At 43.4% G+C, this 23703-nt stretch overlaps 2 protein-coding genes across 18 annotated transcripts in view; one reads left to right on the top strand and one right to left on the bottom strand.

The window, feature by feature from the left end:
- NDUFC1 (NADH:ubiquinone oxidoreductase subunit C1) overlaps nt 1-23703 on the bottom strand; it is an 829703-nt gene that overhangs the window by 153940 nt on the left and 652060 nt on the right. The window lies entirely within an intron of this gene.
- Nucleotides 1-23703, top strand: part of RAB33B (RAB33B, member RAS oncogene family) — a 312558-nt gene that overhangs the window by 274655 nt on the left and 14200 nt on the right. The window contains exon 2 of the mRNA XM_050790260.1: nt 13856-14223. Coding sequence (XP_050646217.1) covers nt 13975-14223 — 249 coding nt within the window. The 5' untranslated portion in view covers nt 13856-13974. The remainder of the gene's footprint in view (nt 1-13855; nt 14224-23703) is intronic.

The raw sequence follows: 23703 nt of genomic DNA, 5'->3' as shown, positions 1-23703 counted from the left end.
TCCAAGGTTTGCTGTTTTTGTTACTGTTTTTATTTTTCTTTTTTGATTGTTGTAAGCCCTCTTTGCCTAGGATGAGTCTGAAGTATAAATCTAAGGCCTTCTCAGGTCTTTTCTGAGCCCGCACCATCCCCGAGGCATGCGCCATTACTTTCTGATTTCTCTCATATATGCAATTGTGTTTTTGTCTGGCTCCCAAAAGAGGAAAACGAGAAAAACGAATGGGAATGGAGAGGGAAGCACCAGCTCTTTAATTCTCCTGGAAGTCACTTCAACCAGGTGAAGGACTTGCAACAATAGAAGTGTAACAATGGCTAATGACTCTGCACCTCTGTGATCACAAGTAGCAGTTAGGAATCAGAGCTCAGATCTAATGTTTTGAGGACATTGTCCTTTTTGCCCCCCTAGCTCCTACAAGCTGTGTGCAAACCACTCTAGGAATATGTGCACAGCTGCCTGCCATGAGATTCAGTGGTAGAAGATGGTTAGCTGCTACTGTGCTAAGAGTGGAAATTGACCAATTTTTTTTAAATTTTTTTGAGACAGTCTCTCGCTCTGTCACCCAGGCTGGAGTGCAGAGACATGATCTTGGCTCACTGCAACCTCTGCCTCCCAGATTCAAGTAGTTCTCTTGCCTCAGCCTCCAGAGTAGCTGGGACTACAGGAATTCACCATCACGCCTGGCTAATTTTATATTTTTAGTAGCGACGGATTTTGCCATGTTGGCCATGGTGGTCTTGAACTCCGGACCTCAGGTGATCCACCCACCTCGACTTCCCAAAGTGCTAGGATTACAAGCATGAGCCACTGAATCCCACCTCTTTTTCTTTCCTTTTTGTTTTTTTTGTTTTTGGTCTTAAAACAACATGCATTTATTTGGGTCACAATGCTATAGATTGGCTATTTGGGCTGGGCTCCGCTGGGCAATTCTTCTGGTCTCTGCTGGACTCACTCACGCATTTTTTCCCCAATTGCTAGGTTGGCTAAGTGTTGGCTAGTCTAAGACAGATGGCTCACTGCTGCGCCACATAATCTCATCCCCCAATAGGCTAGCCCAGGTTTATTCTATAGCAGCTGAGTAGGATCCCAAAAAAGCAACTGGAAGCATGCAAGACCTCTTAAAGGTTACACTTAAAACAACCACATGATCACTTTCAGTACATTCCATTGGGCAAAACTTCATAACAAGGCTAGCTCAGACTCAGGGTTGAGGAAACAGATTCCACTCCTTAATGAGAAGTTACAGAGACACACTGCAAATGAATGAATATAGGGAGAAACAAAGAACTGGAGACATTTCTGCAATCCTCTTCAAAGCATTAGCATATACATTTTGCCTTAGGCTTTATTTTTTAAGGGACTCAGGCAATGACAGTGTCTATTACACTAATTTTTTTTTTAAAGAAATTGACCAAAATGAACCACAATGTACTGTCCAAGTCTTCCTCTGGAAGCTGCAAGTTTCAATAAATTCTACAGTTCTAAAATACAGATGTTCCTTGACTTATGATGGAATTATATCCCAGATAAATCCATCACAAGTTGAAAATATCTTAAGTCAAAAACACACTTTCGACATATTATTTTTAACTTACAACGGGTTTATCTGGGACATAACCTCACTGTAAGTCGAGAAGCATACTAAAATCTGTAACATTTTTGGACTATTGTAAAGTTGAAAAATCGTAAGTGAAACCATCATTAAGTCAGGTATTGTCTGTACATAAAGACAGACTCTGCCAGTGTAATTTTTGTCTAGGTAAGGAGACAGATTTCTTGTGCTTCCTATTCTGCCATTTTCCTAGAATCCTCTATTTGTTTCATTTTCATTCTTTCTATATTGATTAATATTAAACATCTAATATTGTGACTTTATATATTACTTTGGCTGAACTCTCATGTTTCTATTTTTTTGTTCTCATTGTGATTAATTTCTAAATAGTTTATAAATCTGCAATTGCAGTTGTGATTTTCTCCTTGACCCAGATTTAAGGCATTTTTCACTTTAGCTTCCAATTAGATGAATTTCCTTTTATCTTTTTATCTAAAAAATTATTTTTAGTGCTCTCTGTTAACAGAGTGTGTAACTTAAAATTGAGATTTTTTTGGTGTAAATCTTAAAAATCAATTTTTATAAATGTTTCCTGGTCACTAAAGGTAACTTCTCTATCTGCAAGTTATGAAGTTTAATATAGCTGTTAAATCTTGTATAGATACTTAGGTTCTTTTGAAAATTATTGTCTATTACTTCCCTGTTGAGGTTTCAAATACAAAGAATGGTATATAATCAAACAATCTAAAGGTGAGGAGAAAGAGAATGTGACGGTTAATACTGACTGTCAACTTGATTAGATTGAAGGACACAAAGTACTGATCCTGTGTGTATCTGTGAGGGTGTTGCCAAAGGAGTTTAACATTTGAATCAGTGGGCTGGGAAAGACAGACCCACCCTTAATCTAGGTGGGCACCATCTAGTCAGCTGCCAGCATGACCAGAATATAAAGCAGGCAGAAATATGTGAAAAGATTAGACTGGCTTAGCATCCCAGCCTATATATTTCTCCTGTGCTGGATGCTTTCTGTCCTCAAACATCAGATTCCAAGTTCTTCAGGAACTCAGACTGGTTTCCTTTCTTGCAGCTTGCAGATGGTCTATTGCGGGACCTTGTGATGGTGTGAGTTAAAACTACTTAATAAACTCCCCTTTATATATAAATATATGTATCTATTCCATTAGTTCTTTCTCTCTAGAGAACCCTAATACAGATTTTGGTATCAGAAGTGATTCTAGAAGAACAGAATATTAAAGATGGAGTTCTTTTGTTGGTTTTGGGGTTTCTGGAGTTGGCTGCTTAATATGATTAGACCCCAAAATTCTAAGGACTCTAATAGTATGGAGAACACTGATAGTCGTTGGCATGAACTTTTTAGAGAGTTATGAAAAATAAATGCATTTGACACTCCTGATTCATCATTTGTGAGAGGCAAGGAGTTTAGTGACTCTATACATAATACCTTTGACTGTATATGGAGAACCAAGGAACACAAATAAGTTGGTTGGTTGTTCCTAAGTTCACTGGACAAAGTGAATCCAAAGGGATTCTAACTCCTGGCTTCAGAAGCAGATACTGAGCCTCAAATCTGCTAAGATTGTCCTAAGTGAGAGTCTTTATCTCCTGTAGAGAAAGAACTGAAATTGTGGAAAAACAGACACAAGCTCTTATCATGCAAGTGGCTGACCTGCAATGAAAGGTGCATGCACAGCCTCACCAGGTGTCTACTGTTGAAGTGAGAGCATCGATTGGAAAAGAATGAGACACTGCAAGTTGGAATGGGGACGTGTGGGAGGACCCTGATGAAGTTGGGGACACTAAGCTTGTAAACACTGATGAACTTTTTTTGCCAAAAGAAACAGCTTCCCCATCCCCAGTAGTGGCAACATCCCCTCCCTGACCCACACTGCCATCAGCCTTTCTACATTTGTCGGAGGAGATAAACCCTATGCTGCCTAAGGCAATATTGATGACCTCCCCTGAGGCAGTTGCCAGGCAAGATAATGTTGATTCTCTTCAAGAGCCACCCCCAACACCCTTGTTTGCTTCCAGATCTATAACTAGACTAAAGTCCTGGCAGGCCCCTAAAGGTGAGGTTCAGACTGTGACCCATGAGGAGGTGCGCTATACTTGAAAATAACTGCTTGAGTTTTTAAATTTATATAAGCAGAAATCTGGAGAACAGGCATGGGAATGGATATTAAGGGTGTGGGATAATGGTGGAAGGAACACAGAGTTGGATCAGGCTGAATTTATTGATTTGGGCCCACTAAGTGGGGATTCTGCATTTAATGTTGCAACTCGGGGAGTTAAAAAAGGTTCTAATAGTTTATTTGCTTGGTTAGCTGAAATATGGATTAAAAGATGGCCCACTATGAGCAAGCTGGAAATGCCTGATCTCTCTTGGTTTAATGTAGAGGAACGGCTCCAAAGGCTTAAGGATATTGGGATGGTGGAGTGGATTAGTCACTTTAGATATACTCATCCCAGCTGGGAGGGTCCAGAAGATAGACCCAGAACCCCTTGAATGAAGGGGAGGCTGGTCCCCTTGAGGAAGGACCCCACTACATTACCAACAATTTAGGCTGTTAATCTTTCTCCCATTCTTCCCCAAGGAGACCTCCAGCCTTTTACCAGGGTAAAACTGTGCACTGGGGAAAGGGAAATGATCCAACATTTCAGGTACTACTGGACACTGGCTCTGAGCTGACGTTGATTCTAGGGGACCCAAAATGTCATTGTGCTCCTCCAGTTAACATAGGAGCTTATAAAATTCAGGTAATTAATGAAGTTTTAGCTCAGGTCCAGCTGACAGTGTGTCCGATGGGTCCCCAGACTCATCCTGTGGTCATTTTCCCAGTGCCAGAATGCATAATTGGCACAGGCATACTTAGCAGCTGGCAGAACCGCCCCCCATTGGCTCCCTGACTGGTAGAGTAAGGGCTATTATGGTGGAAAAGGCCAAATGGAAGCCATTAGAGCTGCCTCTACCTAGAAAAATAGTAAATCAAAAGCAGTATCACATCCCTGGAGGGGTTGCAGAGATTAGTGCCACCATCAAGGACTTGAAAGACGCAGGGGTGGTGATTCCCACCACATCCCTGTTCAACTCTCCCATTTGGCCTGTGCAAAAGACAGATAATCTTGGAGAATGACAGTGGATTATCGTAAGCTTAACCAAGTGGTGACTCCAATTGCGGCTGCTGTATCAGATGTGGTTTCATTGCTTGAGCAAATTAACACATCTCCTGGTACCTGGTATGCAGCCATTGACTTGGCAAACGCCTTTTTCTCCATTCCTGTCCATAAGGCCCACCAGAAGCAATCTGCCTTCATCTGGCAAGCCCAGCAATATACTTTTACTGTACTACCTCAGAGGTATATCAACTCTCTGGCTATGTCATAATCTTATTTGGAGAAACCTTGATCTCTTTTTGCTTCCACAAGCTATCACACTGGTCCATTACATTGATGACATTATGCTGATCAGATCCAGTGAGCAAGAAGTAGCAAGTAGCAAACACACTGGACTTACTGGTGACACAGAAGATGGAAAATAAATCTGACTAAAATTCAGGGACTTTCTACCTCAGTAAAATTTCTAGGGGTCCAGTAGTGTGGGTCCTGTCAAGATGTTCCTTCTAAAGTGAAGGATAAATTGCTGCATTTGGCCCCTCCTACACCAAGAAAGAGGAACAACGCCTAGTGGGCCCATTTGGATTTTGGAGGCAACACATTCCTCATTTCGGTGTGTTACTCTGGCCCATTTACTGAGTGACCCGAAAGGCTGCCAGTTTTGAGTGGGGTACAGGAGAAGGCTCTGCAACAGGTCCAGACTGCTGTGTAAGCTGCTCTGCCACTTGGGCCATATGACCCAGCAGATCCAATGGTGCTTGAGGTGTCAGTGACACCTCAAGGGATTGCTGTTTGCAGCCTTTGGCAGGCCCCCATAGGTGAATCACAGAAGAGGCCTCTAGGATTTTGGAGCAAGGCCCTGCCATATTCTGCAGATAACTACTCTCCTTTTGAGAGACAGCCCTTGGCCTGTCACTGGGCTTTGGTGGAAACTGAACGTTTGACTATGTGTCATCAAGTCACCATGCAACCTGAACTGACTATCATGAACTGGGTGCTTTCTGACCCATCTAGCCATAAAGTGGGTCATGCACAGCAGCATTCCATCATCAAATAGAAGTGGTATATACGTGATCGGGCTCAAGCAGGTCCCGAAGGCACAAATAAGTTACATGAGGAAGTGGCTCAAATGCCCATGGTCTCCACTCCTGCCACCCTGACTTCTCTCTCTCAGCCTGCACCAATGGCCTCATGGGGAGTTCCCTATGATCAGCTGACAGAGGAAGAGACGACTAGGGCCTGGTTCACAGATGGTTCTGCACGATATGTAGGCACTACCCGAAAGTGGACGGCTGCAGCACTACAGCCCCTTTCTAGGACATCCCTGAAGGACAGCAGTGAAAGGAAATCTTCCCAGTGGGCAGAACTTTGAGAAGTGCACCTGACTGTGCACTTTGCATGGAAGGAGAAATGGCCAGATGTGCGATTATATACTGATTCACAGGCTGTAACTAATGGTTTGGCTGGATGGTCAGGGACATGGAAGAAGCATAATTGGAAAATTGGTGACAAAGAAATCTGAGAAAGAGGTATGTGGATGGATCTCTCTGAGTGGTCAAAAACTGTGAGGATATCTGTATCCCATGTGAGTGCTTACCAATGGGTGACCTCGGCAGAGGATTTTAATAATCAAGTGGATAGGATGAGCCCTTCTGTGCATAGTTCTCAGCCTCTTTCCCCAGTTACACCTGTCATTGCCCAATGGGCCCACGAACAAAGTGGCCATGGTGGCAGGGATGGAGGTTACATATGGGCTCAGGAACATGGACTTCCACTCACCAAGGCTGACCTGGCTACCGCCACTGCTGAGTGCCCAATTTGCCAGCAGCAGAGACCAATACTGAGCCCTCAATATGGCACCATTCCTTGGGGTGACCAGCCAGCTACCCGATGGCATGTTGATGATACTGGACCTCTTTCATCATGGAAAGGGCAGAGGTTTGTCCTCGCTGGACTAAACACTTATTCCAGATATGGGTTTGCCTATCCTGCATGCAATGCTTCTTCCAAGACTACTATCATCTGTGGACTCACAGAATGTCTTATCCACTGTCATGGTATTCCACACAGCATTGCCTCTGACCAAGGTACTCATTTTATGGTTAAAGAAGTGTGGCAGTGGGTTCATGCTCACGGAATTCACTGGTCTTACCATGTCCCCCATCATCCTGAAGCAGCTGGACTGATAGAACAGAATGGCCTTTTAAAGTCACAACTACAACATCAACTAGGTGACAATACTTTGCAGGGCTGGGGCAAAGTTCTCCAGAAGGCCATGTATGCCCTGGATCAGTGTCCAATATATATTAATTCTCTCACAGCCAGGATTCACAGGTCCAGGAATCAAGGGGTGGAAGTGGCACCACTCATCATCACCCTTAGAGATCCACTAGCAAAATTTTTGCTTCCTGTTCCCACAACATTACATTCTGCTGGATTAGAGGTCTTAGTTTCAAAGGGAGGAACGCTGCCGCCAGGAAACACAACAGTGATTCCATTAAACAGGAAGATTGTCAACTGGACACTTGGGGCTCCTCCTACCTTTAAGTCAACAGTCTAAGAAGGGAGTTACAGTGTTGGCTGGGGTGACTGACCCAGACCATCAAGATGAAATCAGTCTACTACTCCACAACAGAGGTAAGGAAGCATATGCATGGAACACAGGAGATCTATTAGGGCATCTCTCAGTATTACCACGCCCTGTGGTTGAAGTCAATGGGAAACTATAAGAGCCCAGTCCAGGCAGGACTACAAATGGTCCAGACTCTTCAGGAAGGAAGGTTTGGGTCACTCCACCAGGAAAAAAACCACGACCTGCTGAGGTGCTTGCTGAAGGCAAAGGGAACAGAATGGGTAGTAGAAGGCTAGTCATCCATACCAGCTACAACCAAGTGAACAGCTGCAGAAATGAAGATTTTAATTGTCCTGAGTATTTCCTTCTTCTTTTGTTAAAAACATGTTCGTGCATATATACACTCATACTAAGAAAATATCTTCATTTCATTTCCTTTTCTTGAGACAGAGCCTCACTTTTTTTTTTTTTTTTTTTGAGACGGAGTGTCGCTCCGTCGCCTAGGCTGGAGTACAGTGGCAAGATCTCGGCTCACTGCAACCTCTGCCTCCTGGGATCAAGCGATTCTCCTGCCTCAGCCTCCTGAGTAGCTGGGATTACAGGCTTGCGCCACCATGCCTGGCTAATTTTTGTATTTTTAGTAGAGACAGGGTTTTACCATGTTGGCCAGGCTGGTCCTGAACTCCTGACCTCAAGTGAGCCACCCAGCGGGGCCTCCCAAAGTGCTGGGATTGCAGGTGTGAGCCACCATGCCCGGCCGTAATATTATTTTTGTGAAAATGTGTTCTGAGGTCTAAACATTCAGCTTACAGGCCGGGCGCGGTGGCTCAAGCCTGTAATCCCAGCACTTTGGGAGGCCGAGACCGGCGGATCACGAGGTCAGGAGATCGAGACCATCCTGGCTAACACCGTGAAACCCCGTCTCTACTAAAAATACAAAAAACTAGCCGGGCGAGGTGGCGGGCGCCTGTAGTCCCAGCTACTCCGGAGGCTGAGGCAGGAGAATGGCGTAAACCCGGGAGGCGGAGCTTGCAGTGAGCTGAGATCCGGCCACTGCACTCCAGCCCGGGCTACAGAGCAAGACTCCGTCTCAAAAAAAAAAAAAAAAAAAAAAAAAAAAAACATTCAGCTTACAAATCCCTTTTGCATGAGTGTTTGTAGAGTATGTGAGTGTCGTGAATGTGTGCATGTGAGTATATGAACGTGAATGTGTAAGCGCACAAGTGCATGAGTGTGTGCATGCGTAGGAATATGTGTAAATCTGGTTGTGAGTGTGTGAAAGTGTGACTGTGTGGGGAGGGCTGCAAGTGCTGAGAGCTGTCAAGAATGAGGATTTTTATTTCTCCTCACCAATCTCTAGATCCTGCTTTATTTTATCCTCGCCTAAGCCTTATGCAAACTTAAGACAACTCAGGTTGAGACCCTCTATTACTGTCAAAAGCCATTACTCGCCTCGGCCTCCCAAAGTGCTGGGATTGCAGGTGTGAGCCACCGCGCCCGGTCTCATTTTATCACGTGATGTAAGATTTACTTCATATCAGCATTTAAGTATTGTTAACTTTATGTAGTAGCATTTGGGTTGGGGACTGGTGTGTTTCCAGTTGTACAAAGGATAGCTGTATTAGATGTAATTATGACCTTATTATTGTCATTATTTGAAGATTATGAATGATCTCAGGAGATGTGTATGTGTTCAACTTGACAAGGGGTGGACTTGTGATGGTTAATACAGTCAACTTAATTGGATTAAAGGATGCAAAGTACTGATCCTGAGTGTGTCTGTGAGAGTGTTACCAAAGGAGATGAACATTTGAGTCAGTAGGCTGGGAAAGGCAGACCCACCCTTAATCTGGGTGGGCACCATCTAATCAGCTGCCAGCACAACTAGAATATAAAGCACGCAGAAAAACATGAAAAGACTAGATTGGCTTAGCCTCCCAGCCTACAGCTTTCTCCCATGTTGGATGCTTCCTGTCCTCAAACATTGGACTCCAAGTTCTTCAGCTTTGAAACTCGACTGGCTTCCTTTCTCCTCAGCTTGCATATGGCCTATTCTGGGACCTTGTGATCATGTGAGTTAATACTACTTAATAAACTCCTATTATAGATGTGTGTGTGTGTGTGTGTGTGTGTGTGTGTGTGTGTGTGTGTGTATCTCCTATTAGTTCTGTCCCTCTAGAGAACCTGGACTAATAAAGAGAACGAGATAGAGGAGGAAACAACAAGAGGCCATGACTGTACTTTTTACATATATCAAATATTTGCAAGTCTTGCTAATTCACAATTTGGGTTTATTAGCTAGAAGAATCCCACTACCACAGGCACACTCATCTTCAGTTTATTGTCCAATTTATTTGGACAATACCTGTTTATTGTCCAGGTCTGCCATCCTAGCTTCCTGTTGGCCTACAAGTGGGCAGAGTCATTTTTAACCTTTCTTACTGTGAACATACTTCAATTCATTTAGAATTCTTGAAGTCCAGGCCGAGCACCTCTAGGGAAAAATTTAACATTCTATTTTATCCAGGTGTTCACTAACGGTTCCATATTAACTTGCTTCTGCAGATACAGTATAAATTCCTCATGGGCTAAAATCACACCTTCTTTTGTATCTTCCCCTGCACCAACCACTAGCATAGTACTGAATACATAGTTCAAATGCTATTAACTCCACAATGATCTTAGCTATGAAGATAGGACTTGAAAAATTCTGAAACTCAGCAAGCTAACCTATAAAAGAATACTAATTTGCTACTTATGTACTGAAATTAAAGCCCTAGGATGATGTTTGGGGTTACCAAACACAGTGATATGGTAATTCTGTGGAGTCCAGCAAGGCCAATGCCATACTTCTCAGGGTAACTGGAATTGTGTCTTCAAAGGAGAAGTAATTCCCACTATCAACTGGGATACACACACTTGTGAGAAGAGCCCTCTTTAGGCTCAAGGAGTGCCAGTGGCATTCAAGGAGGAGGGAGGGAGGGAGGATTTTTGTCCCCAAGCAGCATCTGGCAACATTTTGAGACAGTTTTGGTTGGTAGTGGGGTGCTACTGGGATTTACCGGGTAGAAGCCAGGGATGCTGATAAAATAAACATCCCACAATGCACAGGACAACCTTCCACAACAAAGAATTATCTAGCTTAAAATGTCAATAGTACCAAGGTTGAGAACCCTTTCTTTCGTAGGCAATCAAAGGGAATGCTTTGTCCCCTGTGCTCAGACCTGAACTTAGGAGCAAAATCATCTAAGAGCTGTTTCTAAGACAAGTTAGAAAACTGGCACCGTCATCAGGAGGTGGCATCTCTAGTTAAAAAAAAAATGCTGAAATTGAGTAGTCTTATTTTGTATATAAGATTATCCTTATGCTATTCTGTTTTCTACTTTTTTTTTGAGACAGAGTCTTGCTCTTGTCGCCCAGGCTGGAGTGTAATGGCACAATCTTGGCTCACTACAACCTCTGTCTACGGGGTTCAAGCGATTCTCCTGCCTCAGCCTCCTGAACAGCTGGTTTAAAGGTGCCCAGCACCACGCCCAGCTAATTTTTGTATTTTTAGTAGAGATGAGGTTTTGCTATGTTGGCCAGGCTGGTCTCGAACTCCTGACCTCATGATCCACCCTCCCAAAGTGTTGGGATTACAGGCGTAAGCCATCGCGCCCAGCCTGTTTTTTACTTTTATGTTTTAGAGATGGGGGTCTCACTGTGTTACCCAGGCTGGAGTGCAGCGGTGCAACTATAGCTCACTGCAGACTTGAACTCCTGGGCTCCAGAGATCCTTCAGCCTCAGCCTCCTGAGTAGCAGCGAGTAGAGGTGTACACAACCACACCCACATTTTTTTTTTTTTTTTTTTTTTCCGGAGACAGGAGGTCTCACTCTATTGCCCAGACTGGAGTGCAGTTTTGCAATTTCGGCTCATTGCAAACTCTGCCTCCCTGGTTCAAGCGATTCTCCCACCTCAGCCTCCAGAGTATCTGGGATTACAGGCGTGGGCCATCACACCAGGCTAATTTTTGTATTTTTTGGTAGAGATGGGGTTTCACCATGTTGGCCAGGTTGGTCTCAAATTCCTGGCCTCAAGCAGTCCTTCTGCCTTGGCCTCCCAAAGCATTGGGATTATAGGCATGAGCCACCACACCCAGGTACTACTGTGTGATTTTAATAAACGATGTTTTTTCTTATATTACAAAAGTATCTTTACATACTTATCTTACCCTAAGCCATTGAAATTGTTCCATTTTAAGTTGTACTGACAAAGGATCCAAATTTACAGTTTCTGCTCAGCTGTGTAGCGAAGTATTCAGGAAAGGGTTACATGTTCACACTTTGAGGCCAAGTGGTAGTGACTCCAAGGACAAAATGAACTGTCAAAAAACAGGGCTGCATAATCCATCCATTTTTCCCAACAGCAGAATCTCCTCCAATTATCAATTCTGGAGATTCTGGGGTTATTCAATTAAGAAGAGTAGCACATATTTCAGTCACATGAGGACACTCTCAAAATACAAGCTGAAAATACAAAACTCTTCATAACGATATCAAGGGCCAACAATGATTTTTAAAATTTAAGTGGGGCTGAACTGTGTGTAATTGGTGAAATGTTCAAGTTAACAATCCTTACATACGAAATCTCTCACTTCACTGACTTAATTCATTATTTGCTGAATAAACAATAAACTTCCAGTCAGTAGTCAAGAGTTGGCAATCTAGCTGGTAGGACATAACATATAATCATGAAATAGCAAAAACAGTATTCAAAGACTAAATTAGCAATATCCCAAAAAGTGTGTTAGAGTTAGCATAAAGAATTTCTGCATAAAGAATTTGTGATGTAGCTTACCAAGATCTAAACTAAAAAGTCCACAATACAAAAAAGAACAGGGGTGCAATGATGCTGAGTTTTTTTCACCATCCTTGAAATTCTCCCATTAACCACAGCTTTCAGTTTTCAACTGCTCTTCGTCCTTAAATCTTCAGAGTCCCTCCTTTGAATGGGATAGGTAGAGTAGATTAGAAGTATATTCCGAGGCTCTCTAATAGTCTCTGGATGATTAATCTTCATGGAAATAACCTCACAGATAAGTAATTAGGATTTTTCACCCCATTTCTATAAACTTGGTAAGTAAACTTTTTCTCTAGCGAACATAACTTGGTATATTAGTGACTGTAGAAAGTCTTTCTACAGCAACAGAAATTACTCTATATCAAGGCTGTTGCAAATTCCTGGCAACTCCGGGCATGTTTAAGTTCTACCACTCATCTGTTCTGACTACATTTTCATCTCATCTGACGGAATAAGCAGCTCATCTCCTTTCCTAGGACTTTTAGTGCTCAATTGTCCCCCTCACTTTAGTTAAGGCCTGCCATGTCCTCCTCTCCGACAGTCCTTGACTTTGCCAATGGCTATTCATCTGCTCAAACAGATGTCACTGCAAAACAAAACAAACTTTTAACAAAAAGGAAATCTGTTTGCATATTTGGGACCTTTTGTATGACAATATAGGACGTGTCCTCAGAAGAATTCACGGAGATTCTTTAAGGTTGGGGGTTTAATCTATTGATATTTTCCTTAGGTAGACAAAGACAACCTCTAAGTGCGCTCAGTTAATCTTTAACCGCCACATCATCGTCACCCAGGCACTAAGACATAACTAGGGCATAATGAGTTTTATTTCCACCAGAGGCGCCTAGTAACTCCCAGGTTCAATGCTCCCAAGTGGCAGACATGTGATGTGCTCTACTTTTTGGGCTGGGGACATTAACCCAACAAACTGTGGTCACAAGGATCACGCGGATATTCTTGGGGACTTGGGGGATGCCTAGCGAAATGCGCTGTGCCTACGCCTCGAACTCTCGCCTGCTCTCCGTTGGGCGGCCTCGAACTCCAGCCTGCTCTCCGGCAGCCCACAGCAATGCGCCTGCGAAGACCTTAGGCTTCAAAACTCAGTGCGGCCCACAGCTCGCCTCCAAGTGCGCCCCGCACCGGGCAGGCTTTCGGCGATGACTCGCGTCCCACCCATCTAGCCCTGGCCACCGTCCCAACTCCCGCAGTTCACAGAGGCGGCCGCGGTGGGGAGCGCAGCCGATGCCACATCCCCAGCGGCAAGCTGAGGGAACCTGCCTCTTCTCCGGGGCAACCAAACGATACATCGGTGCCGGAACCGACCTGACGCCGGAGCCCGGCGACATCCTTACCGTCGCTCTCCAGGCACACGCCCCCGTCAAAGGCGGCTCTGCGGCCCTCTCGCGAGAGAGCGCCCATGGCACCTCCTTCCTCTCAGCTGTCTATCTCTCCCCGCCCCCGGAGTGATTGCGCGGCTTCCTCCAGAGGGCGGGAACGTTGGACGTGGCGGGGCTGGGTCAGCCAGGGCGTTGGGCCTGGGGCGCTCGGCTCAGCCTCTGGGCAGGCTAGCTTTCCGCGCCGCCATAAAGCCCCCGACAGGCCCCACGCCTGCCCAGGTAGACCGGCGCCAGCCCGAGTGACGCGTGGCGTGTGGCCACGAGCAGGCGGCTCAGTGCGGCAGGGCGGGCGGGCGCCACACCTGTGCGCGCGAGGGTGGGGCGGGAAGGTGCGCAGGCGCGCTCGGGGCTGGTGGGCGGTGGCTCGTGGGAAGTTGCGCAGCCGAACTGGCCGGCTGGGCGCGCGCGCTCGAGGTGGCGTAATCTCTCAGCCTTTCTGTGTCTCCTTTCCTCCGCCTCAGTTTGGGGCGGGTCGGGGGAATGGCTGAGGAGATGGAGTCGTCGCTCGAGGCAAGCTTTTCGTCCAGCGGGGCGGTGTCAGGAGCCTCCGGGTTTTTGCCTCCTGCCCGCTCCCGCATCTTCAAGATAATCGTGATCGGCGACTCCAATGTGGGCAAGACGTGCCTGACCTACCGCTTCTGCGCTGGCCGCTTCCCTGACCGCACCGAGGCCACGATAGGGGTGGATTTCCGAGAACGAGCGGTGGAGATTGATGGGGAGCGGATCAAGGTGAGCGGATGGGGAACTGTTGGGGAGGATGGGATGACAGGTGTCCCAGCCCCACCGTGGGCTGGTCGCTGGCCCTGTGCACGGTGTGTGTGTGCTCCATTTTTTTCTCATGCTGATGAGATTGGAGTTGGGGATTGGAAGGATTCATATACTGCAAACTTCTGAGACACTGTTTTTCAGACTTCAGTGTGCATGCGATTTCCCTGGGGATCTAGTTGTTGAAAATGCACGTTATGATTTGATAATCTCGCGGATGATGCAGGTGCAGCTAGTCCGTGGACCACACTTGAGTTCAAGAGTGTAGGGTTTATCTACCGACCCATTGACTGTGTGTCATGTGCTGGGAGTCAGTGAAATATGAACGAAGGAAAAACAGTGACAGTTCGCTAGCATGGAAAATTCATTTAATCTGTAATAGTTATTAAACATTCATTTGAGCAGTGCCTTAGGTGTTGTGGAAGTAAAGCTCATTGCCTTTGAGGAAGTGCTTAGGTATTCTCTTGCATACAGTTTTGCTATGGTAGTTTCTGTATGATACTGATTTTAGAAAAATCTGTTTTCCTGCAGAAATATTCTGTATGTGATAGTTCCTACTCAGGTTGCCAAAAGCATTTCTCACGATGCCACCTCAGACACACTCCTAATTCTTTATTCCCTTTAAGTCGTTATTGAGGGTCCCTGGTACTGGGAACACTGAGTGACAGTAATAGTGCTAGGAGAAGGTAGTATAGGCCCCAGGGCAGGTTTGAGGTTCTGAAGGGTTGGAATGCAACAGTGAAATGAGGATCAATGACAAGGCTTAGGCCTCTTGATGGTATAAACCTTAGACACACCTTCATAGCAAGCCACCACTAAATGCCACCTGTTGATGCCACTCCTTAAAACATAGGTGGAACTACCCTGCCTTATACCACTGCTTTAAATCAGAGATCATCTTTACCTCAGTCTCTTGGTGGGGAGTGGTGGGAGAACAGGCTTGCTTCAGACATTCCTACCCTCATATCTTTGAGGCAAGAACAATTTATTTTTCAGTTCCCTAATCATCGACCCCCACCCCAATGGGTTATACTGCTAATGATGGTAGAGGTGAAGTAAGCAGAGTTAAAAGAAATTAACCTTTCTTTGGTGCTTTTGTCTTTTAATTTTTCACATTCGTATTTCATGTCCCATATGAGCCCTCAGTGGTGGTTTTGGGGGTGCTTTGTATTAGGGAGTTTAGAAAGATTTGTATACTTGCAGAAGAAAAGATAGAATAAAAGGCTAAATATTTTTCACCAGAATTAGGTTTGGCCCAGAAGCCGTTGGGGTGAAAAATAATGGAGCTTCTGAAGTTCGAAGGGAGTTCAGTTTGGGAGAAGCAGGGAATCTGGGAAGTACGTGGGCTTTGGAGCCCCACTAACCTGGATTCAAATCTGAACCTACGAAAGGGTAGGAATGGGCTGTGTGTCCTTACTAGGGTGACAGACTTTGCCCAAGACCGTCCAGGTTTTGAAACTGGGTCTCACATCCTGGGGACTCCCTGTATTGAGCACACCAAAATAGTTGGTCACCATGGACCTTAGGCAGATTCTTTAACCTCTCAGAGTCTCTTTTTTTCTTCTGAAAAACTGGGATCATAATACCTTATTAGGCTGCTGTGAGGATCAGATGAGGGCATATATGAAGCACCTGGTTCATAGTTGGTACCTTTAAAAAGATTCTTTGTCTTTCCTGGTGGCTTAACATTATTTTTCCTATTTGCCACCATTAGTTCTGCAGTTGTACACCCAAAGGTGAAAGCAGAGATAGTGGAGGGCATACGTAGACAGCTAAGGGGAGAAATATTTCAAAAACAAAACAAAAACAAAACGGAAGTAGGAAATTCTTTCAAAAGTGGAGAGAATGAGGGTGGGGGAGGAGTTGGGATTTGAGGGCCCTTTATCTGTTCCTGGGTTGCTGTTTATACTTAAAGATCACAGACGAATCAGGTGCAAATTTAAGAGATAATAGTATTGAAAAAACACAAAGCATGTGCAGTGTATAAAGTCAATTACCTAACTACTGAGGTGAGTGCTGGCAGTGATAAATAAGACAGAACCACAGGTATGACAAATCTGGGAGCACAGAGTTGATAATTCTGATTGGGAAGAGCAAGGAGAAAATATTTTTTGGGGGATTACTTCTACCGAACTTTAGCCTAACCTGTTATATTAATGTGGACTTGGATACTGAGATTGTTTTTCTTCTAAAGCCCTAACCATTGATTTGTGCCACCAGTGGTGAGACTTGAGATTTTTATTGTGGTTGAAATGACTACAGACATGTTCTGAGGTTTCTATAGTAGGAAAAGATATAGCTGTGTTGGGCATTTTTTTTTAAACCACAGAGCTTAATTTTTTTTAGTGCCCTTTTTTTCTAAAACTGAAAAGTGATATAAAGAGCCTTATTCTGTGTGCTGCTTCTGCTGCTTTTCTGTTAACCTGTAATACATCTGAAGTGCTGCTGAAATGTTCGTATTATGTCTTTGGAAAATTGTAGCCTGATCTAAAATGACATTTTTCCTAGTTTTTCATCTTAAAGCTGGAAAGGTCTATGTTACTTTACTAGTAAAATGCCATTCTAGACATTATTTGTTTGATAAAAATGAGATATTGTGTTAAATGTTTTGATAATCGTGGACTAGAAAATTTTCAGAAAGCATGACTTAACGACAGTGCCCTTTCAGAATCTGTTAAAATGTTTTATGAAATGTAAGAAAGCCTATATCTGCTAATCCGTTCCTAAGCAATACGTGTGTGTAATTGAAAGAGGAAAATCTTGTTTGCGAAATTTCGGAAGTCGAATAAAATTATAAAATTAAATTCCTGAAATAAAAATACATTAGGCTTTTAAATTGAGACTCCTAACTCTAATCCTTATGCTCCTTCCTCGTGTGTGTATCCCCTTCATGACTAATTGTATTCCTTTTGCACAGTCATTTTCCAGTAACAGACACACACCAACCTATTAAAGCCTGGTGTTGTATTTAATCCAGCCTCCCATTAGAGGTCAGCAGTTCCTACTTGAACATTTTAGTCACTTACTTTTTTGTAGCGGTGGAAATGAAATGTTCCCATGTTAAGTGCAATTTAGTTAATATTAACATATTAACTAAAGGAAAATAATCAGGACCTCTCCCCACACTGGTAAAACAAATATTTAATGAGTAATTGCTGGAAAGAAGACATTTTGATAAGCACAGAGAATTATGATACAGTACAAGGGTTAGCAAACTATGCTTGAGGGCCAAAAATGGTCTGTTGCCTGTTTTTACATGGCCACAATCTAAGAATGATTTTTTATATTTTTTAATGTTTAGGGAAAATATCATAAGATTTCATGACACATGAAAATCATATGAAATTCAAAATTCACCTAGGTTGTACTGCTGTAATCCTTCTTATCCTTGTAGTGTCACCCCTCTCCTTTGCTCTCTGAGTCCAATTGGTTTTCCACCTGCACACTTTCTGTTAACTGTCTTGTCTTCAACATTCTAGTTCAAGTCCTTTTTTTAACCTCTCTTTGAAATGTTGGAGCAGCTTAACAGTTGCAGCAGCTCACCTGTTCTCCCAGTCCTCAATTAATCTATTTTGTACATTGTTGCCGAAATGCCAGATTAATGTTGTACTTCAAAGAGATTTATCTCCCCTGACTCAAGTGCCCTGGGTGGTTCCCCATTATATTATAAAATTCCAGCTGGGTGTTGTGGCTTGTGCCTGTAGTCCCAGCTACTCCAGAGGCTGAGGTGGGAACATTGCTTGAGGCCAGGAGTTCAAGGGTGCAGAGCACTATGATCGAGCCACTCCAACAGAGCCAGATCCTGTCTCTGTCTAGCCCCCCCCACCTTAACACTTTTATTTTAGGTTCAGGGGGTACATGTGCAGGTTTGTTGTATAGTTAAATTCATGTTACGGGGCTTTGGTGTACAGATTATTTTGTCACCCACATATTAAGCATAGTACCAATAGGTATTTTTTCTGATCTTCCTCCTCCCACCTTCCACCCTTCAGGAGGCTCCAGTGTGTGTTGTTCCCGTCTTTGTGTCCATGCGGTATTTGGTTTTCTGTTCCTGCATTAGTTTGCTTAGGATAATAGCCTCCGGCTCCATGTTGCAACAGAAACAACCCCATTAAGAAGGGGGCAAAGGACACAATCTTGTTCTTTTCATGGTTGCATAGTGTTCCATGGTATGTATATACCACATTGTCTTTATCCCGTCTACTATTGATGGGCATTTAGGCTGATTCCATGTCTTTGCTATTGTAGATAGTACTGTAATGAACATACGTGTGTAGATGTCTTTATGGCAGAATGATTTATGTTCCTTTGAGTATATACCCAATAATGGGATTGCCAGGGCAAATGATAATTCTGTTTTTAGCTCTTTGAGGAATCACACCACTTTCCTCAGGGGATGAACTAATTTACACTCCCACCAGCAGTGTTGTCTTTTCTCTGCAACTTTGCCAGCATATGTTATTTTTTGACTTTTTAATAATAGCCATTCTGACTGGTGCGAGATAGTATCTCATTGTGGTTTTGATTTACATTTCTCTAATGATTAGTGATGTTGAGCATTTTTTCATATGCTTTTTGGCCACGGGTATGTCTTGTTTTGAAATGTATCTGTTCATGTCCTTTGCCCCCTTCTTAATGGGGTTGTTTCTATTAGGAACAGATCTCATCTCAAAAAAAAAAACAAAACAAAAAAAACAAAACTTGCAGCCAGCCGGATTCCAGTGGCTCACACCTGTAATCCCAGCACTTTGGGAGGCCAAAGATTACTTGAGCCCAGAAATTCAAGACCAGCCTGGGCAACTTAGTGAAGCCCCATCTTTACCAAAAATTTTAAAAAATTAGCCAAGTGCAGTGGCATGCATCTGTAGTCTGAGCTGCTCAGGAGGCTGAGACAGGAGGATTGCTTGAGCCCAGGAGTTGGAGGCTGCAGTAAGCCATGATCACACCATTGCACTCCAGCCTGGGCAAGAGAATGAGACACTGTCTCTTAAGAAAAAAAAAAAGTCTCCTCACACCTTCACTCTACTTCCTTCTATGAACTTTTTTAGCAACTTACCTGAACGTTTAGATGATCTCTATCTCATTTCGTACGTACCTGTCTTACCTCCCTTATTAAGTTTTATTCAGGGCAGAATCCATGTCTGGTAATTTCATAGACTTCTTCCAATGTCTAGTTCAGTTTTTTTTTTTTCTTTTTTTTTTTCTTTTTTTTTGAGACAGAGTCTCGCTCTGTCGCCCAGGCTGGAGTGCAGTGGCCGGATCTCAGCTCACTGCAAGCTCTGCTTCCCGGGTTCACGCCATTCTCCTGCCTCAGCCTCCCGAGTAGCTGGGACTACAGGCGCCCGCCACCTCGCCCGGCTAGTTTTTTGTATTTTTTAGTAGAGACGGAGTTTCACCGTGTTAGCCAGGATGGTCTCGATCTCCTGACCTCGTGATCCACCCGTCTCGGCCTCCCAAAGTGCTGGGATTACGGGCTTGAGCCACCGCGCCCGGCCTTTTTTTTTCTTTTGAGACAAAGTCTTGCTCTGTTGCCCAGGCTGGAGTGCAGTGGCACGGTCTCAGCTCACTGCAACCTCCGCCTGCTGGGTTCAAGCAATTCTCCTGCCTCAGCCTCCCAAGTAGCTGGGATTACAGGCGCCTGCCACCACACCTGGTTAATTTTTTGTATTTTTAGTAGAGACAGAGTTTCACCATGTTGGCCAGTCTGGTCTCAAACTCCTGACCTCGTGATCCGCCTGCCTCGGCCTCCCAAAGTGCTGGGATTACAGGTGTGAGCCACCACGCCCAACCTAGTTCAGTTCTTAAACCACGTAGTAAGTATTCAGGGAAAAGTGTTGAATATATAGAGGCAGAGAGATCAGTTGATAGGGTGCTCTGGAAATCCAGAATTGAGGTGACAGGGGAAAATAAAGGAGTGATAAAAGAGGTGTTTTGAAGATAAAGCCAAAGGCTTCAGTGACTGGCTTTTGGTGATGAGAAAGAAGATGACTAGATGAGTGAGGTTGAGTCTGGGTGATGGGAGGTAGGTAGTGGAGCTACGGGGGACTACGTGAAACATCGAATTTGGACGGGCTCTGTAACATTGTGTTTTAGTCATGTGTTTATTGAGGTGGTCCTATTTCAAATGGAAATATCTGATTGGCAGCTACAAATACCGGATTGGCACACAGGAGAAATAATTATGCACATGAAATTGAAGTTTGGAAGCACAGATAGAACAAAATGTAGCTAACATGCCTAGAGAGAAGAGTAGAAATTTTGTTAAATTTTTTTATAGCATGATGAAGATGACATTCAGTGAATGCTGTGTAAATATAAAATATCAATTAGGTTACTTATCCTAATTTTTGTTCTGTGTTGATCTTCATTAAAAGTAAATTAATGTTTATAAGTCAAAAAATATATTATATGAAATCACCTTGTACCCTATCTTAAAACAGAATCAAATTGATACTTTATTTCTTAAAATGTGGTGTTGGTGGTTGGAGAGATACCAAATTGATTCTCTTGATTTGATTTGATTTGCATTGAAATTCAGTGAATGAGAATATGAGCAATTAAGGTATCTTAAGAATGCTCAGGAATCTTGTGATCTCGTAGCTCAGAAACTTTTGGGCAGTTGGGTTTGGTCTGAAAAAGACTTTGAATTGCTAGGATTTGGTCCTGGGGCTGGCATGGCGTAAGTAATATACGTTATCACAGACCCAGGCCTTCCTACTATCTGAAGGATCCCAGGAACCAGGTTAGAATTCCTGTTGTTCTTCCACCCTGATTTCAGAAGCCTATGATTCTCTTCTATCACTTCTTATGAAGATGGCAGCATTGGTGTGTACATTCAGAGGTGGTGAGAAGAGAGAGAATTACTTCTCTGGAGTCAGTGGTCAAGATCTCTTGCTTTGGATACTGTGTGAGGACTCTAAGAAAATTAGTTTAAGCAAAAAGGTAATTTATTGTTTCACGTAACTAAAAAGCCTAGAAGTAAATTTCTCTGTCTGTCAGTTCCAACTACAGTCCTACATGCCCATTTCCTAAACTATGGTAGTGACAGGGAGTGCGGGGGTGCGATGCTCTGATTGTTCAGACGTAGGTCACACGCCCTCTCTGGGAGCCAGTGGTTCATGTGAATGGAAAGCAGGGGAGGGCTGATTCCCAAGGAAAATAGGGTGCTATTAATAGAAGGGAGAATGAGGGTTAGGCTGGAGAAACAACATGCATTCTCTACAGAATCAGGTAGTCTAGGTTTAAATTCTGGCCTTAAGACTTACTCATTTTGTGGCCTTGGGTGAATTACTTAAACCTCAATTTCCTCATCTGAAGATTGGGTAATTATTACATAGGGTCGTATATATTAAAATAAGAGCATGTAAAGAATTTAGCAGAGTTCCTGGAGTGTACTTGGAATGTGCTAAGCCCCAAATCAATAATAATAGTTTAAGAGTAAATGCTTATTCCTTCAGGAGAGAGATGGTAATGGGAAAAAAACAAAAAACAAAACAAAAAAACAGTGAAAGAATAGGGAGAGAGGATGGATAACCAAGATTACTGTTCCAAATTGTGTGTATTTTTTTCCTCTAAGGCAATAACTAATTGAAAAAAAAAAAAAGATGAGCCCATAATGTTGCAGAAGTTAGCCCAGGTTTTAAGATTAAAACAGCCTCTTGAAAGGCTGAGTGACTGGATCAAAGTTATACAAGTTGGTAACTGTACTGGGAATACAGGTCTTGCCTCTGTGTCCTTTCTCTCACCGCTTGCTCTCTTCCTTATCACCATTATTATTCTGTAATTAATCCTTCATTTAAAAAAATTTTTTGACCGGGCGTGGTGGCTCATGCCTGTCATCGCTTGAACCTGGGAGGCAGAGGTTGCAATGAGCTGACATCGTGCTACTGCACTCCAGCCTGGGTGACAAAGTAAGACTCCATCTCAAAAAAAAAAAAAAAAAAATTCATGCATATGTATACTTCCTTTATATAATACTTCATAAATCTCTAAATTCCAATATCAAGTTTTAACAAAAATGGCAACCTAGCTACTGCTAAATCCTAATAGTAGATTGTTGTTCATGACAGCTCTTTTGGTAGTTTTATTATCCAAAATGAGAAATGATCTGACTTTAAATTGATTTAATACTCTTTTTGCTTGACTTAAAATGTTAAAGGTTTTAATCCAAATTTTCCATCCCTAATTAGCGATCAAATTTCCTTCTCCCGTTTCTTCAAAGAACACATTTTTATTCTTTCACGTGAAAGATCATCTATATAAGAACAACATAAGAGCTTCTGTTAACATTTTAAGTTGTAAAACAACATCATAACTGGTATTAGTAACATCTCAAGAGAACTTTTTGCTTTTTGTATGTGGAGTAGAAATTTGTGCGTCTGGTGTACGGAATCAAATGGCAAATCTTTGAAATAAATTTTAGCTTTCTGGAATCTCTCTCAGCCTCTACTGGTTCTGAGTGCTGCCAATTCATGTATTGGTCTGTGTTCACTTAAACCCTGTTAAAATTTTAAAATAAATAAATTTTAGCTTCCTAAGAAGACAAGTAACAAAGTTTTGTGACTATTTGAAAGGAATCCTGCCTTTAAAATGAAGAATTTGGGCCAGGCGCCATGGCTCACGCATGTAACCTCATCACTTTGGGAGGCCGATCAGATGAGCCCAGGAATTCAAGACCAGCCTGGGCAACATGGAGAAATCCCATCTCTACAAAAAACACAAAAATTAGCTGGGTGTGATGACACACTCCTGTAGTCCCAGCTACTCAGGAGGCTGAGGTGGGAGGATTACTTGAGCACGGGAGGAGAAGGTTGCAGTGAGCCAAGATTGTGCCACTGTACTCCAGCCTGGGCGAGAGGGAGACCCTGTCATAAAAAATATTTTTTTTTGAGATGGAGTCTCTGTCGCCCAGGCTGGAGTACAGTGGCGCGATGTCGGCTCACCACAACCTTTGCCTCCCAGGTTCAAGCGATTCTCCTGCTTCATCCTCCCCAGTGGCTGGGATTAAAGGCGTGTGCCACCAAGCCTGGCTAATTTTTTTGTATTTTTAGTAGAAACAGGGTTTCACCATGTTGGCCAGGCTGGTCTTGAACTCCTGACCTCAAGTGATCCACCCACCTCAGCCTCCCAAAGTGCTGGGATGACAGGCGTGAGCCACCGCGCCTGGCCAAGTATATATTATGTTGTCTTTATAATGTTTAAAATGGGAATAAGATTGGTGTGAGCACATATTAGCCATTTTTCCTAAGATATTTAAGTATTAAATTGGGAAAAATTTCTCTGAAAATATTTCCTAATTTAACATTTACCAGATGAAAGCATCTCACTTCCTTGGGTCCAAAAGTGTCATTTTCTCTTCTTTTTTAAACATCATAAACCATTCCACTCACAGCTAAGCCTCAAGAGTTTTCTAGGCTTTGCTTTTTGCCTACTGTCTGTCTGTCT

The sequence above is a fragment of the Macaca thibetana genome, chromosome 5 (assembly GCF_024542745.1).
Source record: "Macaca thibetana thibetana isolate TM-01 chromosome 5, ASM2454274v1, whole genome shotgun sequence".
In the NCBI taxonomy this organism is placed as follows: Eukaryota; Metazoa; Chordata; class Mammalia; order Primates; family Cercopithecidae; genus Macaca; species Macaca thibetana.
This window is presented reverse-complemented; position numbering and strand designations above follow the sequence as displayed.